Source organism: Sardina pilchardus, chromosome 17 (assembly GCF_963854185.1).
Source record: "Sardina pilchardus chromosome 17, fSarPil1.1, whole genome shotgun sequence".
NCBI lineage: Eukaryota > Metazoa > Chordata > Actinopteri > Clupeiformes > Clupeidae > Sardina > Sardina pilchardus.
Window position 1 is genome coordinate 7,754,038 of NC_085010.1, and position 22,159 is coordinate 7,776,196.

Genomic DNA, 22,159 nt, shown 5'->3' on the forward strand with positions numbered 1-22,159 from the left:
CAGCAAGCAATACGCTGACAGATGAAACTCTGACCCTGGCTCGTTTTTATTGGAGGGTCATTCCACCTCAATTCAACAAATGCCTTCTGCTTGACCATCTCAGATTTGCTTCAAAATTGTACCACCTAAAGAGTAACCATTTAAACTAACTTAGCCAAAATATTAGCTTGGTTTACCTAATACATCCAGAGAAAAACATTTTTGAACATGGTACCCCCCTTCTGATGTTTGGCACATTGGCGCCCTCATCTAAATCTGCAGCAAAGTTCTGATGTCATTATCTCAAAATGTTTTCAAGCTAAAGACTTCAGATGTGTTTAAGCTGTCTTTGAAAAAGTAATTAAGAGGTGTCTATATTGCATTTTTGTTGGAAATATTGCAACACAAAACTGAAAAATAATCAATTTGGATGATATTTTATCTCCCCATTAGGGGTATGACAAGCTATACCAATGAATTGAACGCATCTCCAGAAAGAGTATGGAATGGGCTTTCAGACTGGGAAATTTCAAGATGGTATTATGGCTATGGTTATGGAAAGTTTATTTTTAAAATATTGGCCTTTTTGAGATAATGATATCTGAACTTTGCTGAAGATTTAGATGAGGGCGCCAATGTGCCAAAAATCAGCAGTGAAGGGTTAAGGCCTGGACACACCAACCCGACCGGCCGACCGTTGGCAGAAAAGCAGTCGGACTATCAGTCGGGTTCTCGTCTCCCCTGGTTGGTCAAAAAAGTGCCACTGCACACACCGAAGCGACGCCGACACCGATTGTACGTTCTGCGCTAGCGTGAACTCTGATAGGCTACATTACCCAGTCTGCAGGCTTCAGAGTCAGCCGAGCCGAGTAGATATCATGCAGGATTCGCGGAACTAATTGCATCTAGTTTTTGGACTTCTCTGATTAAGCAATACGAAAATATAAATATAATTATATAGTGTGTATTATTTGATTGCCTTTGCTTGTGTCTGAGGCCAACGAAACACTCTTGGGCACGGAATAAACAACTTTTCGGCCGTGAACCTAGCTAGCTTGCTAGCTAATATTAGCACAGTAAACGAAAAGTGAATAGGAAATAACCTGAAATAACACACGTTCAGAAACTTAGTTCTATATCGAAAGGTTTATCAAAATGAGTTTGAAACTTACATCGCTGAATGTATGGCTAATGGTTAGTTTAAACAAAGTCCTCTGCTACCTAGATGTTTCAAAGGGTAGACTCAACCAATCAGATTGATAATTGAGGCCGACTCTACATGTCAAGTCGGCCAAAACTGGCCAAAATTAGCCCCGACGCCGATGACAACTGCCAACGGCACGGGACACACCAAACAGACTCGAGTCACCGACCGCCCCCGACTGCCCGACGCCCGATTATGGGGTTGGTGTGTTCATGCCTTTAGATGTCTTGCTCAAGGGCACTTCAGCCATGAGTGTAGGCTTGGGAGAGCAGTGCTCGGCCACATTTTTCCTACTGGTCTAGGATCGAACCGACAACCCTTCGGTCACAAGCTAGAGGCCCTACCCAGTAGGCCACAGCAGACTGTGTGATCTGTTCCTTCAGCTCCTTGTTTTAGTGTTACCATTTACTTTCATTAGATCACCAGGCCTCACTGGGTTAGTGAAACCAGGAGAATCAGCCAGTGCAGAGAAAAGGTGATTCCCTCTCAGCCTGAAGATTAGCTGTGAGCTGTTACTCAACAAGCGACTGTGACTGACGCTCACCTCTTTCCGTGTAAGTCCATTAGCTTAGTACGCAAAAGGGTAAACTTCTACCACACAGATCCCTGGAGGTCCAATTAGCGGATTGGTCTTGGTGGTGGCCAGCTAATGGAGTCGTTCTTGGAAAGGTTACAGCTACTTTTGTAAGCAAACCCAAAGTGAAGATACGTTTCCCTTTACTGGTAGACGTGTTCAATTAGACATGTGAAATCATGGAAAGCTGTACATGGAGGGCTACACTTTTTCTGTGCACCCTACACACACACACACACACACACACACACACACATACACATACACACACACACACACACACACACACACACACACACACACACACACACACACACACACACACATACCACTGGCATTTTGATGTTCTTTTAGGGTTTCTGCCGACACCGAGGCCAGGAAACACTGTGTAATGTTCCCTGTCATTTCCCATTTCTCTCAACTCATTCACAGCACGCCTTAACTTGCAAGCAGAAATATCACAGCATTCCTGGTTATTCTTACGAGGAATCAGTCAAACCCTCCGGGCATAGCACATAATAAATGATCCCTGTACTCCAACAGAAGAGGGTTGCTTGAATGATCATATTTCAAATGGATGAATTATGCAATCGCCCAATCTACTTCTAAGGCCACATAACAATGACATCATTATAACCATGGTTAAGTTTAAGATAGGTGCTAAAGTGAACGGTATACAGTATAAACCTGACACAAAGTAATATTCATTACTTCCGGCAAGGAGGTTATGTTTTCATCAGGGTTTGTTTGTCTGTTTGTTTGCAAGATAGCTCAAAAAATTACGTATGGATTTCGAATGATTTTCGAATTTAGAATGTTTTGTAAATGTCTAAAAACTGAAAGACTGAAATATTCCATTTACAGACCCGTTGTTGAAATTGAGCTTCGTAACGACATGCAGAAATGGCTTTACAGTGAGGTGATGAAAACAGTATTGTTTTCAGTAAGCTGGTGTTACTTTCTCCAGGACTCCTGGCCTGCCTCTCCCACTCAGAGACCACTCCCTGGCTCACCGAATAATCTGCAACACTTGCGCACAGGTTCGCTTGACCTGTGCCCCAGATTTGAGGTATAAGCTGACTATATCAGAGATTTCGTCTCGCTGCAGCATGAGATGTTAATGTGCTTAAGCACAGTTAAACTCAAATGAACGCTCCCGAGCCCAAGACCAATTACCCTTTACAGCTGCAGGAGGGAAATGAACAGGCAACGCGTAGAGCAGAAGGACTCAGAACAATGAGATTTATGGGAGATTACAGGGTCAGCAGACGTCACCACCTCCCACCGCCCATACACACACACACACACACACACACACACACACAGTAAGTACATACGCATATATATACACAAATTATTTGCATTGACAAACACGAAGTAAAAATCTCACAACAGCCAGTGGTAGGAAATAGCTGTTTCTTTCCTAGCACTCCCGCAGAAAGAAATATGTACAGCTCCAGTGTATTATACACACACACACAGGTCCAAACCTATAGGTGCAAAAAAGATTACCCCTGCTGACGTGAGGGGAATCCTAAGGTTAATTGGTTCTTTTCAATCTGCTTTGCACCAAATGGTTCCAATCAAGCCATTAGCTCCAGGGCTTAAAATCTCTTAACTAAGAAGCAGACAAAGCTGGTTGCAAAGCAGCATGCAGTCATGTTTCCTCGTGTTTCCCCTGTCTCTCAGCCATGCGTTTGAAACACAGTTGTGGGCGTGTTGACTAGCTTTTCTGATGTCACACACAATATACCAGACACACAAGATTGTGACCGTTAAAACAGCATGAGGAGATGCAAATGGTTACTTTGCATTTGACGTCCTAATCTCGAGATCATTCAGTGCTCTACTGGTCATTTCAGATGCAATGCAACACAGACACAAAGACTGCACTGTGATATTCAACATTTTGGAAATATGCAAATAGGACATTCACAATATCTAGAGAACATACAAATGATGCCCTCCTGATGAAGTGAGCAGATTTTGAGCAGATGCAAATGGGGCATTCGGCTCCGTTGTGATAATATTGGTGCCAGGGGTGGCAACATGACTTTGCTTTACCACCCTGGCCAGGTGGCATATGAACCACAGCAAGAGGAGCAGGTCTCACCCAGTCTCTTTGCAGCATTTAAGGCAGTAGTGCTGAATGAAGTTGGGTATATACCCTATATGTCTGGTTATGCATTCAGTTTGTAAAGATTGTCACCAAAATGCATCGCTGACCACAATAACAAGGGTGATCAATAACCATGGAATACTGGTTCTGAATAACAACTGTTGCAGTCATGACTGGAGACACTAAGACATGAATCAATTTGATGTAAATTCAAAGTTTTTGTTTTTAAATGCTGACTTTTTCCTCTGCATTTTGACCTGGAGATATCAAATGGAATTCATGGAGTTTTGGATGGAGACATGTACATGAATACATTTGATGTAAATTCAAAGTTATAAATTATTCTTATAATGCCCTCGGAGAGGATTTATACAACTATCAGTATGGCTGCACAGCTACAGCTACTGGCACAGCTACTGTAAGGCTTTCCTACCAGGAGTAATGTGCGAGTAATGTACCAGTCAGAGATGGCCTAAGAAAAATGGAATCGCAATCGAGCTGTTAGAGAAACTGCAATCAGATATTTTCCCGAAGTTGTGCTGCCCTTAGGGATGGGTATTGATAAGTTTTTATCAATATCGATGGCATTATCGATTCTGCCTATCAATCCAATTCCTTATCAATTCTCTTATCGATTCCCAAAAAATGTAGGTGCACCCACATTTTTCGTTGCATCGCCTTTAACGCCAAAAGGTCACCTTTTATCTCTCTCCTTTCATATAATGTGAATGATTTTTTAACAATAAGGCGTAGAAAAAGCTTGTCTTTATTTAAAACACAATAAGGAATATACATATTCTTTCTAAAGAATTATAAATATGTATATATAGCCTACAGTGTATATATATATAATAAAATATAATTCTTTATATATTCTAATCTATAGCCTACTACTGACATTTCTGATATTCATGACATTCATGACTATTCATATTACAACTCTGCCTCTTTAATTCAGCTGTCGGCTTGAAGCCTCAAATTGTAAACAAAGTAGCATAGCTGGCTAGCTTATTATAGTCTACTGGTTGGACTGTTCAGTTTCCCCACGTGTGTTTAAGTTGCAAGGTAGGCTAATACTTTGTCTCCTTGGGACAGGCCCTTTTGAGTCTTAGAGTTGGAAAACATTGAGATGATCAGTCAACTTGAATGCAAGAGTTTGAATCAAATTTGTGCAGTAGCCTACGTTATGATGCTAACCGAAATTAATTATAATGTCGCTAGTTGTCTTCTATGCGTCATTGCTTTCACGATTGTGAATGTGCATGTCGAGGGGCGGGTGTCGCGCACGAGAGAGGGAGAGGGAGAGAGAGCGGGTCAAGGGGTTATACAGTTTGGCAAAGTTGCACGCATAGTCTACAATTAAAACTTGTGAAGGAAACGTATGCTTTCACCCGAGCAGCGTCAGGTGCACCTAGAATTATTTTCAGGCACACTCTTAAACATTTTGGGCGCATATGCACTCTGGAGCCCTGGACCGGGCAACGTTAGCACCTCTCCGTAGTCTGTCAAACACTCTTGGAGCTTAATCCCATGCTTCACGGACAAATGTTTTAACATATTGCTGGTATTACTACCCTTACACGATTTGACTTGTAGTATGAGTCGTCGCAGAGGGCGTGTAGTAACACAAAATTTCAGGAAAACCGGAAAAAGTCTGACGTCATGCAGGCTGAGGGAATCGTTAAGGGAATCGATAACAAAAAAGACGTACGATGTCGATGGAATTGATAAGTTAAACCCGGTTCCAAGACGGAATCGGTTATCGATGCCCAACCCTAGCTGCCCTGTAGCCTAGAAATCTAGACGCCCCTAGCGGCAGCAAATGTAATTTGGCTGGCGGGGCAGTCTAGGCATGATCCATTGAGCCAGAGAGCTGAGAACCCCCAGCACCAGCGAGCCAATCACAGGGCTTAACATAATGGTGACTTACATGCGACCAGAAGTTGCGACGGTAACGCATCCTGTTATTTGAAAACAAGAAGATGATTCGTTTAGCGTTATCCTATTGCGTGGAGAGGGAAGGTTACGCATCCTGCTACTTGAAAACAAGAAGATGATTCGTTTAGCGTTATCCTATTGCGGGGAGGGAATTTGAAAGACAACTGTTTATCCCACCCCTCCGATTGAGCCCTGTCTACGGTGAGTGTCCAGACCCTACATCTTGATGTGGGTCTGGCTCGTCAGGCTAGCTGCCCTGATCAGTAGCAGACATTGCATCAGTGGTACCTGTTAGGCCTTTGGAGCTGATAAGCATCTGTAATAATATGGCCATGATTCAATTGATTTTCTTAGACTTGTCTCTCAGTCTGTAACTCAACTGTAGGCTACACAGAGGAACAGTCGGCCAGGCACTTGCATAGGCCTATAGTCTCAAATATAATTAAAATAATAATAATAATACCAAAAAATAAAACCAGCAGGCTAAAGCATTTGATGTTGCAAGGCGTTCCGTGCTCGGCAGAGATCTGGCAGCTCCCCTCTCCGTTATGATTCACACACCAAAGGATTTGCATTCTGGAAGAAATTTGAAAAGGTCCTAATTGCTAATCTGTCTAAACCTGGCTTTGGAGTGGAATATATATCATTATTATTGTGTGTGTGTGTGTGTGTGTGTGTGTGTGTGTGTGTGTGTGTGTGTGTGTGTGTGTGTGTGTGTGTGTGTGCAAAAATACAATAGCCTATAGGCTGAATCAACACACACTCAATGAGGGCTAGCATCAACCAATTTAAAGTCTACAATTCAGATTTATTTTTCCAAATATTATTCAAAAGCGATAAGTCATAAATATAACTTCACACCCGTCTTCTTGCCTGTTTTAGTAACAGTGTGAACAGTATCAAATAGGCCTAGGCAAAGATAGCCTAGACACTTCTCTTAACGCCACGCTACAATGATTCCGGGGTCTTGGTTTCTCACCGGATGAAATGTAGGGCGGACACGAGCTACGAGAATGTAAGAACTAGCATAGCTATCGTAATCATATTTCAAATTGACAGTGACCATAATTTCTTACGTCTAAATAACACAATTTGCACTCGAATATGCTACGTAAATGTTGAACTGTAAAACTGCAGGACATTGATGAACGCTAGAAATGATACTTGTTAGCTCACTGTGATGGGTGACTTCGGACTATCAAGTTAGCTCGCTAAACTAGTCAGAAGTTCTTGGCTAGTTGTGACTTGCTGCAGTGACTTAATGTAATTTCATTCAGGCAACCCGTTACCAACGTATTTAGCCGATAATTTGCTGGTATTGCCATGGATCATCAGCATAAAGATATTCTTCGTAAACACAGACTGGATCTTTCCTCAAGCATTAGTACAGACGACACTACTATCGTGCAGTACCTGTACCAGGAAGACATCCTAACATTGAATCACGTTGATGAGATTCAGCGACAAAGCTCTAGCCAAAAGAAAACTTTAATGTTGCTCGACATCCTCCCAGCCCGAGGGCCGACAGCCTTCGGGAAATTTCTGGAGGCTTTGGAGGTGGAATATCCATGGGTGCAGGAGAAGCTGTTGCAGGGACTGGACAACAACACTGTCAAAATCACGGGAACAGGTAAAAAGTAGGGCCCGGGGTGAAAGTTCCAAAGCCAATGCTGATTAACCCACACCATTCCAGTAGGCTATGTTTTTGTGCGAGGGGGCATTATGGAATCCTTGTATGCATACAACTTCAAAGCAACTTGACATCTGACCGTTTGTAGTCAATAAGACCAATGCAAATTCAATTTACAACAATCAGTAAATCTTAACAGTCGTGAGACTTTCAGGTTAGTCTGTGCAGCCTAGGCTACACCTTCCTTGCATTCATTGCAGTCAGCTATATGTAGTTGATTGGCTATGGCCAGTATGTTTTGACTTTAAGATGGACAGTCCATTGGTCTGTTACAATTAAATGCAATTGTGAAGTGTCTGATCTAAAATGCACCTATTAAAAAATCTAGATACAATTGCAGCCTTCACAGGTTAGAAGAGGGGGTTTTGTTTTTGATGGCCGTTAACAAGCACCATTATTGTTGTATTCTCGTGATGCTTTGTCATTCTGACTTCAAGAGTCCCCCATCATAACATGATATTTGAGAGTTTTCTTAAAAGCTCTCCCTCAAAAATGGCTCTGCCAGAGGTAGCCTACAGCCATTGCCATTGTGAGTAAACCCTCTTGGTCAAAGGTCACAGCTTATTTCTTGGCAGTGCCAGTGCGTATCATGGAGGTGGTGGCTGTATTTGGATTTTTCTGGCCTGTATTTTTTCCCTAACTGTTCTTCCCTTGTCCACATGTCTGGAGGTCTGGAGGCTTTAAAGGAATGGCCCAGAGTTAAAACAACCAGAGGGTCTATGTTTAGATGACTTGTGTTGATTGGAGTAGTTTTGAGCTAGACAGCTTAATGAGTTCAGTACTCTGAGTTAACTTAACCAGATTTGTCGCTAAACCACATTGGAATCCCCCCTGGCTTTCAGTGCTTGCGTTTGTTGTTGCCCTTATCATAACTAGAAAAGCACTCAGAGAGTGCAGACCTCCGCCAAGGGAACATAACCGCCTCCTGCATCCAGACCAGACGGATCACTCCCAAAATGATTCAATAAATGATTTTATTTATATTATATTAGATAAGTTATCTTGAGAACAAACAGACAAACAAACAAACAAACCCTGATGAAAACATAACCTCCTTGGCAGAGGTAACCAGCCCGTTATCTATTAACTACAGGTTGCACCTACTGTTTGTGAATGTTTCCTACTGCAAGAATGTTGAATAGGCAGTACATGTCTTGAGTTTTATGAGCCTCAGAATGTTGAGTTTGACATATTAGGGAGCAATGATATTGTTCCTCAGTAGCCACAGAACAACACTTAAAGGGACACTTCACCGATTAGCATGTTTTGTATCCTTAGAAAACCAGTCATGTTTTTGAATGGTCGTGCATCATTCCCTCAGTTTGCCTTGAGATGGGAGAAATACGGATTTCAATGTTGGACTTTCTGCTTTCAAATATGTAAAAATCATCATTTTACATAATTGAAAGCAGGAAGTCCTATTCATGGGCTTCATTGAAATCCGTATTTCTCCCATCTTAAGGCAAAATGAGGGAATGATGCACGACCATTCAAAAACATGACTGTTTTTTTAAAGATACAAAGCTGAATGCTAATCGGTGAAGTGTCCCTTTAATTTGTTTCCGTTTAATTGGCCTTAATTGGCTCATTATGACAAAATTACATTATTGTTTATTATCATTATTATCATTATTATTATTATTATTATTATTAATGACATCAATAACAACAACCTTGATTTGTGTAGCGTCTTTCATGAAACCTAAGAATGTCTTTTTCGTGCTTGTGTTTACTGTTGCATATCATGTGTATTTCTTTGCATAGCTTAAAGTGGGGATATAAAGAGGGGATATAAGATTCCTAGTATTGTTGTACCTTGAGACACAGACAGCGTTCAGTCCTGTTTTTCATGGAATCAGCCCTGGTTCTCAGTATTACTGCAGGACATGCGCACACACACACACTCTCTCTCGTATCCTTCTTTCTAGGAAAAATATAATCAAAGCCATTTGGAGGCTGCCTGCCTCTGACTCTCCCTCCCCCTCTCTCTTGCACTCTCTCTCTCCCTCCCTCTCTTTCTCTCCCTCTGTCCCTCCCTTATCCATCTCACTCTCTCTGTGGTCATCTTTCTAGCGCCCCCCCCCCCCCCCACCCCCCACTCTTGTCTTGGCTGAATTGTTGGTTTTATTGACTGTATTCTGGGGAAGACGCTCATAAATGGCAGTGGAGGAGGTACAGTGGGCGTATGGCACAAACGCAGGAAAAATCAACTCCTTGGATTTCGAAGTAGCATCAGAAGTATACAGTTCTGTTTAATACAACCCTGACTGCAACGAAACTCATGAGTTGAACAAGGTGTAAGCGGCATGTTTTTGTACTGGAAAGAAGGTTAACACCAATATCAATAACACGAATACTAATAAATATTCATGGCTTCTGTTTTTGTTGATAGCTACGAATGACGTATGACCGTTGCCATGGAAGTTGTTATTTGTCTTCTTTAAAGAAGTGACGTTGAAGTGGGAACATAGAACCCCCCCCCATATAATTTGGTATCCAACAAAAATAATATAATATATTATTCTGTATACATAATACACTGGCAATGTGTGTTGTGCTGAATAGCAAGCCTGATGCAAGGCACATGTCAGTTCTAATGAACGTTGCATTCACTTAGTATTCTGTGGTTGAACACACACAGCACAGTGTGTGTGTGTGTGTGTGTGTGTGTGTGTGTGTGTGTGTGTGTGTGTGTGTGTGTGTGTGTGTGTGTGTGTGTGTGTGTGTGTGTGTGTGTGTGTGTGTGCGTGCGTGCGTGCGTGCGTGCGTGCGTGCGTGCGTGCGTGCGTGCGTGCGTGCGTGCGTGCGTGCGTGCGTGCGTGCGTGCGTGCGTGCGTGCGTGCGTGCGTGCGTGCGTGCGTGGCGGTCGCAAGTGAATTAGTCACTTTTCAAATGTGTTTGACATCCTCTAGACGAGTCTGAACCACCGCAGCAGAACCACTACTTAATGTTGACAACACCATGTGAATATGAGTCAGTAGAGTCAGAGTCAGAGCAAATAGCTTAACATTAAGCAATCTGATAAAGGCTTAGCATTGTACATCATGCTAAGTATTGTTCTTGAGTGTGAAAGTGTTTTAGAATACCTTTGTATGTTGCTTTTGGTCCACATAATTACATCATTAATAAAGACCTACCATCTAAAGCCTCACATGAGAAGTGCGGGTAACAGATGGGAAAAGGACATGGCGCTCCGAGAAAGAATGACAAGAAAAGAGAAAAAAGTGTGTTCTATAGCTGGTGTTCCATATTAGGTGTTCTATAGCTACAGTAGGTGTTCTAAAGCTGGTGATCCATAATGAGGTGTTCTATAGCTGGTTGTTCTATAGCTAGTGTTCTATATCCGGTGTTCTATACCTAGGCTCCGTTCGAATCGGGTAAAACTGCTGCCTTCTAAGATATCTAACTAGAGAGCAAGGCAGCGAAGGCCGTTCGAAATTGAAAAAGATATCTTAGAATTCCTGAATAAAGGTCAGTTTTGAAGGCAGCATCGATGTACACTGACTTCAAGCTTGCTATGTGTTGACGTTCATCGCAAGCTAACATTCCCATAGGGACGACAAGACCTCCCCAAATCCAGAAAAAATTATTACATTGAAATCGGACAACGGGGTTATCTTTGGTAAACTCTTAGGTAGCTGTGATATAAATTATGTGACAAAATTCAAAGTCTAAATATACAAACTTTATTAGGGCCCGAGCACCGAGGTGCGGCCACTGAAGTGGCTGCACCGTAGGTGCAAGGCCCTATTGTTTTTGCTCAGATTATTATTATTATTATTATAGTGGAATCCTCATACCGGAAATGTTGTGCCCTTTTTCACCAACTTGGCATGGTCTAAAACTCTCATATCTAAAAATTTGCCGCTACCTCTAAAAAATTGGCCGCTACCTGTAGAATTGATAACTCTACTGATAGACAGACTCTGACCTAGGGTGTGGTTCAGGGACTCTATAGCACCACCTAGCGCGTTGTCTGTTGTGGTTGACACAAACATTCACGGAAATGAACCAAATTTGGTGGACATGTGTGTTGTATGAATCTGAACAAGTTTTACATTTAAACTATATAGTGAATCTAGAAGAATTTGAGTTATGATTATGATTATGATTTTTGTCTTTCACGATTATCTTTTACGATTGACCATGTCAGACTTGGCGATCAGAGAACCACATAATCGTGCAGCGTCGTGGCCGCAAGAGTGGACACATTACAATATCATCTATCGTAGCCTTCTTGTCGTGTGTTGTCACAGTGCAGTGTCAACACGGGAGTCGTAGGAGACTCCCCAAAAATTCTGACATGCTAGACTTTTGGTCGTAACATCGTAGAATGTCGTAGACAATAAATCGCGGGTCGTTGAACATGTCAGATTACAAGACACTTCCTCCTTCGAACGTCGTTCCCGACTTTGAATATTCGGACCCGACAATGGAAATGTGTCGGCCACGACACAATCGTGGCAAAATCGGGCTGAAATCGTGTAGTCTGCACAGGGCTGAGATTCATTGTGCTCAAGTGTCCAGAAGTTAGGCTTAGTATATTGCAGCCAGGCTACACTAGGCATGTCAATGAAGCGCTCTGTTAGTGGAGCGTAAAATAGTTTCAGAAGACTAGTTTTTCAAATGTACGTGGAGCTATCATGTCTGGTGTAGCCTGTCCATTGGTTACAGTGGAGTGATTATTGCAGCAGATGTTCCTCAAACGACAGAGTTTTGTGCCTGGTTGGGGCAGTGATCGTGTCGTGGCTAAGGAGCTGGGCGAGCATGAAGTATCTTCCACTGTTGTGCCAGTGAGCTAAGCATTTAATCCCGATTTGCTATTGGGACATTGGCTTTTGTAATATAATTTGCATAAGAAGTTGATAAAAGTGTCCGCCAAATAAATAAATGTAAATTTCTGATATGGCTGATTTAGTCTGTGACCCTGTAGTCTGGTGTCATCACAAGCTCCTTGTTTTGTCTTTGTGTGTGTGTGTGTGTGTGTGTGTGTGTGTGTGTATGTGTGACAACCGTCTTGAAGTCCAGATTGTGATGAAAGTAAGGTGATTGTTAATAAGCATAAACTGAACGGTCCCAACCAGAGGTCTAACCCACAGAACAATAGAAACAATTGGAAACAATAGAAACAAACCACAAGAAAGCTGGAGAACGAAAACAGCTGTTCGCGCACTGTCTCCTATTTCAGTCATTAATTGACTCACTGTGAGTCTGTGGGGCTCTTTCGTGGTCCTTGAGGCCCACACTGTTTCGCTGAGAACATCCATTTAGCCCAGAATGCTCCCCCCTTTCTCCTTCACTTCTTCTGCTCCTCCAATCCTCCTATCCAAAAGAGCCTGCTCTCGCCTAATTGGTTATTTTTTTGTGAGAACAAATCTCCAGAGAGGCAATAGCGGCACATCCTTCGCCAGTGCCTCAAGTTGCTTTTCCGAGAAGTTTTGAAAAAGTTATGCAAAAAAACAACCCTTTTTCTTTTTCTTTATTGTCGGTCAGCCCTCCCCTTTTCTCGTCCTTCCCATTACTCTCCCCGACTTCCCCGAACCAAGACTCACAGTTTCCATGGAGATGTGATATGATAAAGGCGGCTGTCTTCATGCTTATGCCATTCCACTGCGACTCCTGTAGCACGGAGGTCTCGAAAAAAGAAGCCACGTGGTCGTCTTTTGCCACACCGTTACCACAGAGGCTTTCGAATAAGAAACCTTGTTCTTCTGTGAGTGTTCATTGTAGGAAAGCCCAAGAATCAGTAGCAAAGGGCAGAGACATCCAGCTTGGCCCTGAGCATTCAGTCATGCCATGATGTGGACCGACAGACCCATTTAGATAAATGCCAATAAATTAAGAAATAGATGCACAGATGGATAAAAAAAGAGATACGGGTTGATGAAATGTTTGATTGCACACTTCGAATAAATCTATCAAGATTCATTTTCAAAATTCTAAGAATTAGCCTGTTGGTTACTGACTAAGAGTCCTTCCTCCAGACTCTGTGTGTGCAGTGTAAACATCAGACAGGAAGTGTGTGTGTGTAAGTTGTGTTGTTGAGGATCGAGGTGTGTGTGTGTGTGTGTGTGTGTGCGCGTGTGTGTGTTTGTTTCCGCTGTCCTGGTGCTGTCTACTCTTCTTGACTGTTTTGTGTCCGTGAGGCTGTTGTGTTCCTAATAGCTCGTTACACCCTGTCCTAACTGCATACGACACAAGCAAGTGTCTGCGACACAATTAGTTTGATTACTGTGTTTTTTTAGTTAGAATGTCCTATGCAGTCCTGTACAGTGTGATGCAGCACAGCGCTTTGAACACAACTTTTGTCGGACAGCCCTATTTCTATTGTTCCTTCCATCTGTCCAGCTACAGTATATTGAACAAGAAAGGTGACTTAATAGAACAATATTTTGTAATGGATTCAGGGTGGATGGTCAGCATTTAGTACTGCACGACAGTTGGTCGCTCACCAGCAGTTAGGACAAGCTGTTACTGCAGTTACTGCCCTGGGCAGTGGGGGTGTTTGTGTGTGTGTGTGTGTGTAGGGGGGGGGGGGGGGAAGTGGTGCTTGAACGGGGGGCCCACACCCACCCTCCCTCCTTCAGGGGGTCTGTGAGATGGGCACATTAATAAGCCTCCTTAAAAGCTCACTGGCGCAGAGGAGAGTTTCTTCGTTTGTTTTTTTTGGCAGACGTCAGCAGTGCTGTTCTCCCTCCTCCCTCCTTTTTCCCCCCATAAACTTTTTTTCTTTTTTTTTTTCTTTTCCTCACTGAGAGCCGTACGCTTTCCAGGAATCTTGGCGTGGCAAGAACTTTCCTGTCAGCGCAAGACCAGGCCCCCATTCTGCAAAACCAACAAGAAAAGGAGACAGAGAGAGAGAAAAACAGAGAGAGAGAGAGCAAGAGAGAGAGAGCACATAAATCAAAAGCGAGAGAAAGAAAGAGAGAGCAGAGAGAGAAAGAGCATAAATCAAGAGCAAGAGAGAAAGAAAGAGAGAGCAGAGAGAGAGAGAGAGCAGAAAGAGAACACAAGGGAACAGTGAAATCAAAAGCAGAGAGATTGAGAAATCCATCAAGGAAAGATAAACACAAAAAGAGAGGGGAGAGAAGGACACAAGTGAAGACGAAAGAGGTCAGACAGTTTAAGAGGGATGAACTTTAAAGGAAGAGAGAGAGAGAGAGAATGAACTAACACAAGTCACGCACCTCTTGTCCTAACAAGCACACATGGCGGAGGAACTGCTCTCTTTGTGTACACTACTCACAATTGAGCTCACACACACACAGTGTCACACTATACTCACCATAGATAATTTATAGTTACACACACACACACACACACACACATACATTTTACACAAATTTACCTGCACGCACATTACCCCACACACAGACTAACAGCGGTGGAAATATTTGCTTATCCTTAAAAGCTGAATGTGCAGATGCATCCTCGGGGAAAGAGCTTCTTTAATTGTCATTCTGAAACATCAACAAGCACACTGCTACAGTACCCTCCAGAATTATTGGCACCCTTGGTAAAAGTTGACTAAAAATAGGTATAAAAAATAATCTTTAGGTGATTTATTGTACTCCCACAATGAAAACAATGAGGAAAAATACACCCTGCAAGGGAAGCAAATGTATTCTGAGAAAAAGGAAAATCTCATAAAGAAATAAATATTTTTAACAAAAACACGTCACTCACAATTATTGGCACCCCTACTTGTAATACCTTCTTAAACCTCCCTTTGTCAATAAAACAGCGTGTAATATTCTTCTCTGACACCCCATAAAGATTGAGAATACAAAGTAAAGGATTTAAGACCATTCATCTCTACAAAACCTCCCCAGATCGTCCAGATTGCTAGGTCCACACTTGTGCATTCTCCTCTTTGACTCATCCCATTGTTTTTCTATGGAGTTTAGATCAGGGGACTGCAATGGCAATGTCTGAAGCTTGATTTTGTGTTCAGTAAACCATATTTGTTTTGATCTGGACATTTGTTTTGGTTCGTTGACCTGATGAATGATCCAATCATGACCAACTTTTAGGGCCTTGGCAGAGATTGTTTGATTTACTTTGAAAATGTTCAGGTTTTTCTTGGTGTTGATGATACCATGCACCTTAATTAGGTTCCCAAAGCCTTTGGGAATTAAAACAGCCCCACAATAGCACAGCCCCTCCACCATAATTCTGATTAGGCATGGGATTCTTTTTAGTATAGTCATTCTTCTATGTACGCCAAAGACACCATAAGTGTGTTTAGCAAAAGAGCACAATTTTCCTTTCATCTGGCAATAGACCACACTCCCAGACATGTCATGGTACCATTCAGTAACTCCTGCCATTTACATTGTTCATTAAATGACTGGAGTGGCGTTAACCTGACATGCTGTCTAAATAATCTATTAGCAGTGAGGTCACTTTTGAAGATTTTTGTGGGGGACTTGGTGACCCCAAGATGATAGCTTTGTCTGTAACTCGCAACAGTGGTTCTTATGGAATTTTTTGCTTATCATACCATCCTCTATACTGTACGTGGGGGCAAAATAGCCATGGGTTTTTGTCCAAGCATGTTTGCCACATTTCCAGATGATTAGAACCTTTTAATCATCATTTTAACTGGAAATATAGGCATTTTCAACAAAATACCTAGTTTTCATTGACATTCTCTTACTTACAAATGTCAACACACTTTCTTTTCATTTCAATTTAGTGTATTCTCTTGTCTCTCCAATGTTGAAAAGTGACTAGAGGATTTAGCCTCTGAGTGACGTCATTTTCATACCATAGTGAAAAAGAACGTCATGAACTACTTTTGAAAGTTCACGGACACTCTGATTTACTTAAAAAAGTTGCATTTACATAGGAAAATGCTCCTGTTAAAGTTTGTACATAATATGTTTCAGGGGTGCCAATAATTGTGAGCAATGTGTTTTTGCTAAAAGTATTTATTTCTTTATGAGATTTTCCTTTTTTCTCAAAATAAATTTGCTTGCCTTGCAGGGTATATTTTTCCTCATTGTTTTCATTGTGGGAGTACAATAAATCACCTAAATATTATTTTTTAGACCTATTTTTAGTCAACTTTTACCAAGGGTGCCAATAAATCTAGAGGGTACTGTATGTGAAACAAAAATACTTAGGCGTTTGGTTGGGGTGCGCACATCCACAGAAATAATCCAGGTGCCGGACAAAAGTATAGATAATGGAATGGATTGGTCCGCACACTGGGTAGGCTCCAAAAATACACTTTATTTACTATATAAAAAGGCAAGGAACTGCGGATCGAAACGTTGCCTTTTTATATAGGCCTGTAGAAGATCCCACTGCGGATCGAAACGTTGCCTTTTTATATAGTAAATAAAGTGTATTTTTGGAGCCTACCCAGTGTGCGGACCAATCCATTCCACAAACAAAAATACTTAGCCATGGCTTACTGCTTATTTCACTATATAATATACAGTACCCTCCAGAATTATTGGAACCCTTGGTAAAAGTTGACTAAAAATAGGTATAAGAAAAATCTTATGGTGATTTATTGTACTCCCACAATGAAAACAACGAGGAAAAATATACCCTGTAACGGAAGCAATTTTTTTCTGAGAAAAAGGAAAATCAATATTTTTAACAAAAAACACGTCACTCACAATTATTGGCACCCCTACTTGTAATACCCTCTTAAACCTCCCTTTGTCAATGAAACAACTTGTAATATTCTTCTCTGACACCCCATAAAGATTGAGAATACAAAGTAAGGGATTTAAGACCATTCATCTTTATATAACCTCCCCAGATCATCCAGATTGCTAGGTCCACACTTGTGCATTCTCCTCTTTGACTCATCTCATTTGACCCACTGTTTTTCTAAGGAGTTTAAGATGAGGGGACTGCAATTGCAATGTCTGAAGCTTGACTTTGTGTTCAGTAAACCATGTTTTTTTGTATGGACTTTTGTTTTGGTTCATTGACCTGATGAATGAACCAATTATGACTAAGGGTGTCACGATCTCGATTTTAAATCGAAATCGATCGAAATTACATTTCAATCTCGAACTTCGAACTGAAAATTAGAAACGACGATGCAGCCACACCCCCAACGTAACGTCCAGCATGTATGCCCAAGAGCAAAACCACACACGTGCAGCATCAATACTCCTCTAATTTTAGGCTGCAGCCAGTTTAAAAATGCACATCAACCTCTTGTTACTCTGAAATCACGGGTGTGGAAGCATTTTTGCGTTCATTCACGTCAGTTAGCCTAACACCAATTTAGCCTTCTCAACTTAGCAAGTAAAAAACGACTTAGTTAGCCTACAGTCCAAAATTACTTTAAGGCTTAAAATGCACATTGATAAGTACTTATTCCATGAACACTAACCTTGGGTCTCTTCAGAGTGTGCACAAACATTCAAAGTATCATTCTGTGTTGCTTCATTTCACTATGTTCACATGTCTATGTTTAACATTTTTTTGTTTACAACCTCACGGATGGAACGGTTTCAAAATAAAAATTGCTTTCAAAATAAGAGCCCCCTGAAACAGAATAGGAAGAGGGCAAAAATAAAAATGAATATAATAATGACACAAGGAATGCATCAATAAAAAGTTCGAAAATCGAATCGAATCGTGGCTTTAAATTCGAAAATTAAATCGAATCGAGGATTTGGAGAATCGTGACATCCCTAATTATGACCAACTTTTAGGGCCTTGGCAGAGATTGTTTGATTTCCTTTGGAAATATTCAGGTTCTTCTTGGTGTTCATGATACCATGCACCTAAATTAGGTTCCCAAGGCCTTTGGGAATTAAAACAGCCCCACAATAGCACTGCCCCTCCACCATAATTCTGATTAGGCATGGGATTCTTTTTAGTATAGTCATTCTTCTATGTTCTTATGACACCTTAAGTGTTTTAGCGAAAGAGCACAATTTTCTTTTCATCTGACAATAGACCACACTCCCAGACATGTCATGGTACCATTCAGTAACTCCTGCCATTTGCATTGTTCATTAAATGACAAAAGGGGCAAAATAGGCATGGGTCTTTGTCCAAGCATTAAATACCTAGTTTCCATAGACATTCTCTTACTTACAAATGTCAACACACTTTCTTTTTATTTCAATTTAGTGTATTCTCGTCTCTCCAATGTTGAAAAATTACTAGAGGATTTAGCCTCTGAGTGACTTCATTTTCATACCATAGTGAAAAAGAACGTCATGAACTACTTCTGAAAGTTCACAGACACTCTGATTTACTTTAAAAAGTTGCATTTACATAAGAAAACGCTCCTGTTTAATTTGGTACATAATATGTTTCAGGGGTGCCAATAATTGTGAGCAATGTGTTTTTGTTAAAAATATTTATTTCTTTATGAGATTTTCCTATTTCTCAGAAAATAATTGCTTCTGTTGCAGGGTATATTTTTCCTCATTATTTTCATTGTGGGAGTACAATAAATCACCAACATATTTTTTTAATACCTATTTTTAGTCACAAGGGTGCCAATAATTCTGGAGGGTACTGTATGATATATATTAATGTACTGGGACAGAAACGTATATTAAATAAATACATAGGCTAGACATTTTTTATGCTATCTGAATTGTCATGCCACATAGCCCTACATGGAAATGAATAAGTTTAACTGTTTTTGGTTCTAACTGATTTGGAAACTGCTATTATTATTATTACTATGGAAGCTATGCACTGTTGGCAGCAATGTCACTTATGCTCGTTTCGCTACGATGCAGCCATTTCCCTCCTCGCCTACCCTTCCCACCTTTTCCACCCCTGACTGCATGCTTACTTTAAGAGAGGTGCTCTCAACTGCACACTGGGTCATTCCACCTCAATTCAACGGATTTTAGAGAAAATTTCTGCTTGACCATCTCAGATTTGCTTCAAACTTTCACCATCTAAAGAGTAACCATTTAAACTAACTTAGCCAAAATATTAGATCGGTATACCTAATACATCCAGAGAAAAACATTTTTGAACATGGTACCCCCCTTCTGATATTTGGCACATTGGCGCCCTCATCTAAATCTGAAGCAAAGTTCAGATGTCATTATCTCAAAAAGTGTTCAAGTTAAAGACTTCAAATTTTCTGTGAATAATGATTGCTACCTATAGATTCCACATATTCATTCGTAAGTCGTATGTGTTGACACTGACTGTGTTTCAATCTTGTGAAATCAGAAGAAAAATTGCAGATTTCTTTCACACCCCCACATTGGGTGCCCCATTACACAATTTGTAAACAAAATGTCTGGCAAATGGTTGTGTCTCTCTACAGAAGTGTTTAAGCTGTCTTTGAAAAAGTAATGAAGAGGTGTCTATATTGCTTTTTTGCTGGAAGTATTGTAACACAAAAACTGAAAAACAATCAATTTGGATAATATTGTATCTCCCCATTACAGAGGTATGACAAGCTATACCAATGAATTGAACACATCTCCAGAAAGAGTATGGAATGGGCTTTCAGACTGTGAAATTTCAAGATGGTATTATGGCTATGGTTATTGAAATGATATTTTTGAAATATTGGTCTACTATAGCAACACATTGCTGATATCCATGAACAGTGACATCTAGTGGCATCAAATAGTGACAGCAGCAATTTATTTCGGAAATACAGGAAATATTTTATTAGTTCATCACTCAGCAAGTAAATGAAAATATAAATGTTTAACAGTATGAGACATAAACATCTGATACTTAGGAATAAGACAAGGATTCTGAAATCATTAAATAATAGCACAAAAAAGCAATGCTAATTGTTGTAATAGACCAATATTTAAAAAAATGTTTTTTAATAACTGCAGCCATAATACCATCTTGAAATTTCACAGTCTGAAAGCCCATTTCATACTCTTTCTGGAGATGTGTTCAATTCATTGGTATAGCGTGTCATACCTCTGTAATGGGGAGATACAATATCATCCAAATTGATTATTTTTCAGTTTTGTGTTACAATACTTCCAACAAAAAAGCAATATAGACACCTCTTAATTACTTTTTCAAAGACAGCTTAAACACTTCTGTAGAGAGACATAACCATTTGTCAAACATTTTGTTTACAAATTGTGTAATGGAGCGCCCAATGTGGGGGTTGAAAAAAAATCTGCCATTTTTCTTCTGATTTCACAAGATTGAAACACAGTCAGTATCAATACATACGGCCTACGAATGAATATGTGGAATCTATAGGTAGCAATCATTATTCCCAGAAAATTTGAAGTCTTTAGCTTGAACACTTTTTGAGATAATGACATCTGAACGTTGCTGCAGATTTAGATGAGGGCGCCAATGTGCCAAAAATCAGAAGGGGGGTACCATGTTCAAAAACGTTTTTCTCTGGATGTATTAGGTATACCAATCTAATATTTTGGCTAAGTCAGTTTAAATGGTTATTCTTCAGGTGGTAACATTTTGAAGGAAATCTGAGATGGTCAAGCAGAAGGCATTTGTTGAATTGAGGTGGAATGACCCCACTCTGATGCTAGCACCAGTTGATGTTGACGCAAGTAAGTGCAGTGGGGTGTGGTCTGGGTCTGGGTTACGATAATCTCAGTCTCAGACATCTAACCCCCAGGACAACAGCCTGACCTCTGACCCCCAAGAGAGGCTCAGCCTGTCTAATGGGGCTTTTCCACTGCATGGTTGCAGCTCAACTTGACTCGACTCTATTTGCTGTTTTGGTTTTCTGTTAGCAAAAACTGGTACGTGGTGCTATTTTTGACATCACCTCTGTTGAGGTTCCAAGCGAGCTAAGCTGGTACCAAAAGGTGACGTTAATGACTACAGTTGTTTTCTTCAGCATTGCTATGGCAATCAGCCAGCTAATGGGGGTTTGTTGCAGTGGAAAACAAACACCCGGCACCAGAATCAGGTAGAGAACACCTGGTACCAAAATGGAGTAGAGTACAGAAGAGTCGAGTTGAGCAGTGTCCATGCAGTGGAAAAGACCCATAAGATGGAGGAGAGTGCAAGATTGGGAGTCTAGTGATTCACTTCTCATGATTCTTAGCTCACAATTATTTGATCAATTGTCTGACTCGAACGAGGGTCTCCGTGGCCACTAGGACCCAAGTGTGGTATCGGTGCTGCATTCAGTTAATCTCTACGTCAGACACGCACTGCTCCCACTGTTCCTTGTCTGTGGACACCAGGTCAACACTATCTCCCTTAGTCTGGAGGTATTACTTTGGCTGTTGGAGGTAAACACTTCTAGTAAGCCAGTTAAGCATTTATTAAACCGAAGCCCCCCCCCCCCTTCTCCTTCTTATCAAATGTCCTTTTTAGTCTTTGTCATAGGAGTTGAAATTCAGAAATGCAAGAAAATGACCAACATTTAATTTTGATGTTACATTGAGCCCTTCTCTGGATTGCAAGCCACTTGGTCACCTTTTACCTTTTAAAAGATTTTGCTCTCTGTTCCTGTGATAGTTTTGGGTCTTTCAAGAAGCGTCTAAAGGCATCTGTTCAGCATGCATTTGGTTAATTAGGAGTTTCTTATGATTTGTACATTATAGTATTTGTTTATTTTCATTATTGATTGCGTTGCCATTGTTGTTTATTATTGCTATTCTCCTTAATTACCAACTTTTTAAAACTGTTCACTGTTAATTTAACTATTGTATTGTTTTATATTACTCTGGACAAAAGCGT

At 40.8% G+C, this 22,159-nt stretch overlaps 1 protein-coding gene across 1 annotated transcript in view; it reads left to right on the top strand.

The window, feature by feature from the left end:
* Window positions 1-6,793: 6,793 nt before the first annotated feature.
* Window positions 6,794-22,159, top strand: part of cradd (CASP2 and RIPK1 domain containing adaptor with death domain) — a 30,071-nt gene continuing 14,705 nt past the window's right edge. The window contains exon 1 of the mRNA XM_062518478.1: window positions 6,794-7,444. Coding sequence (XP_062374462.1) covers window positions 7,138-7,444 — 307 coding nt within the window. The 5' untranslated portion in view covers window positions 6,794-7,137. The remainder of the gene's footprint in view (window positions 7,445-22,159) is intronic.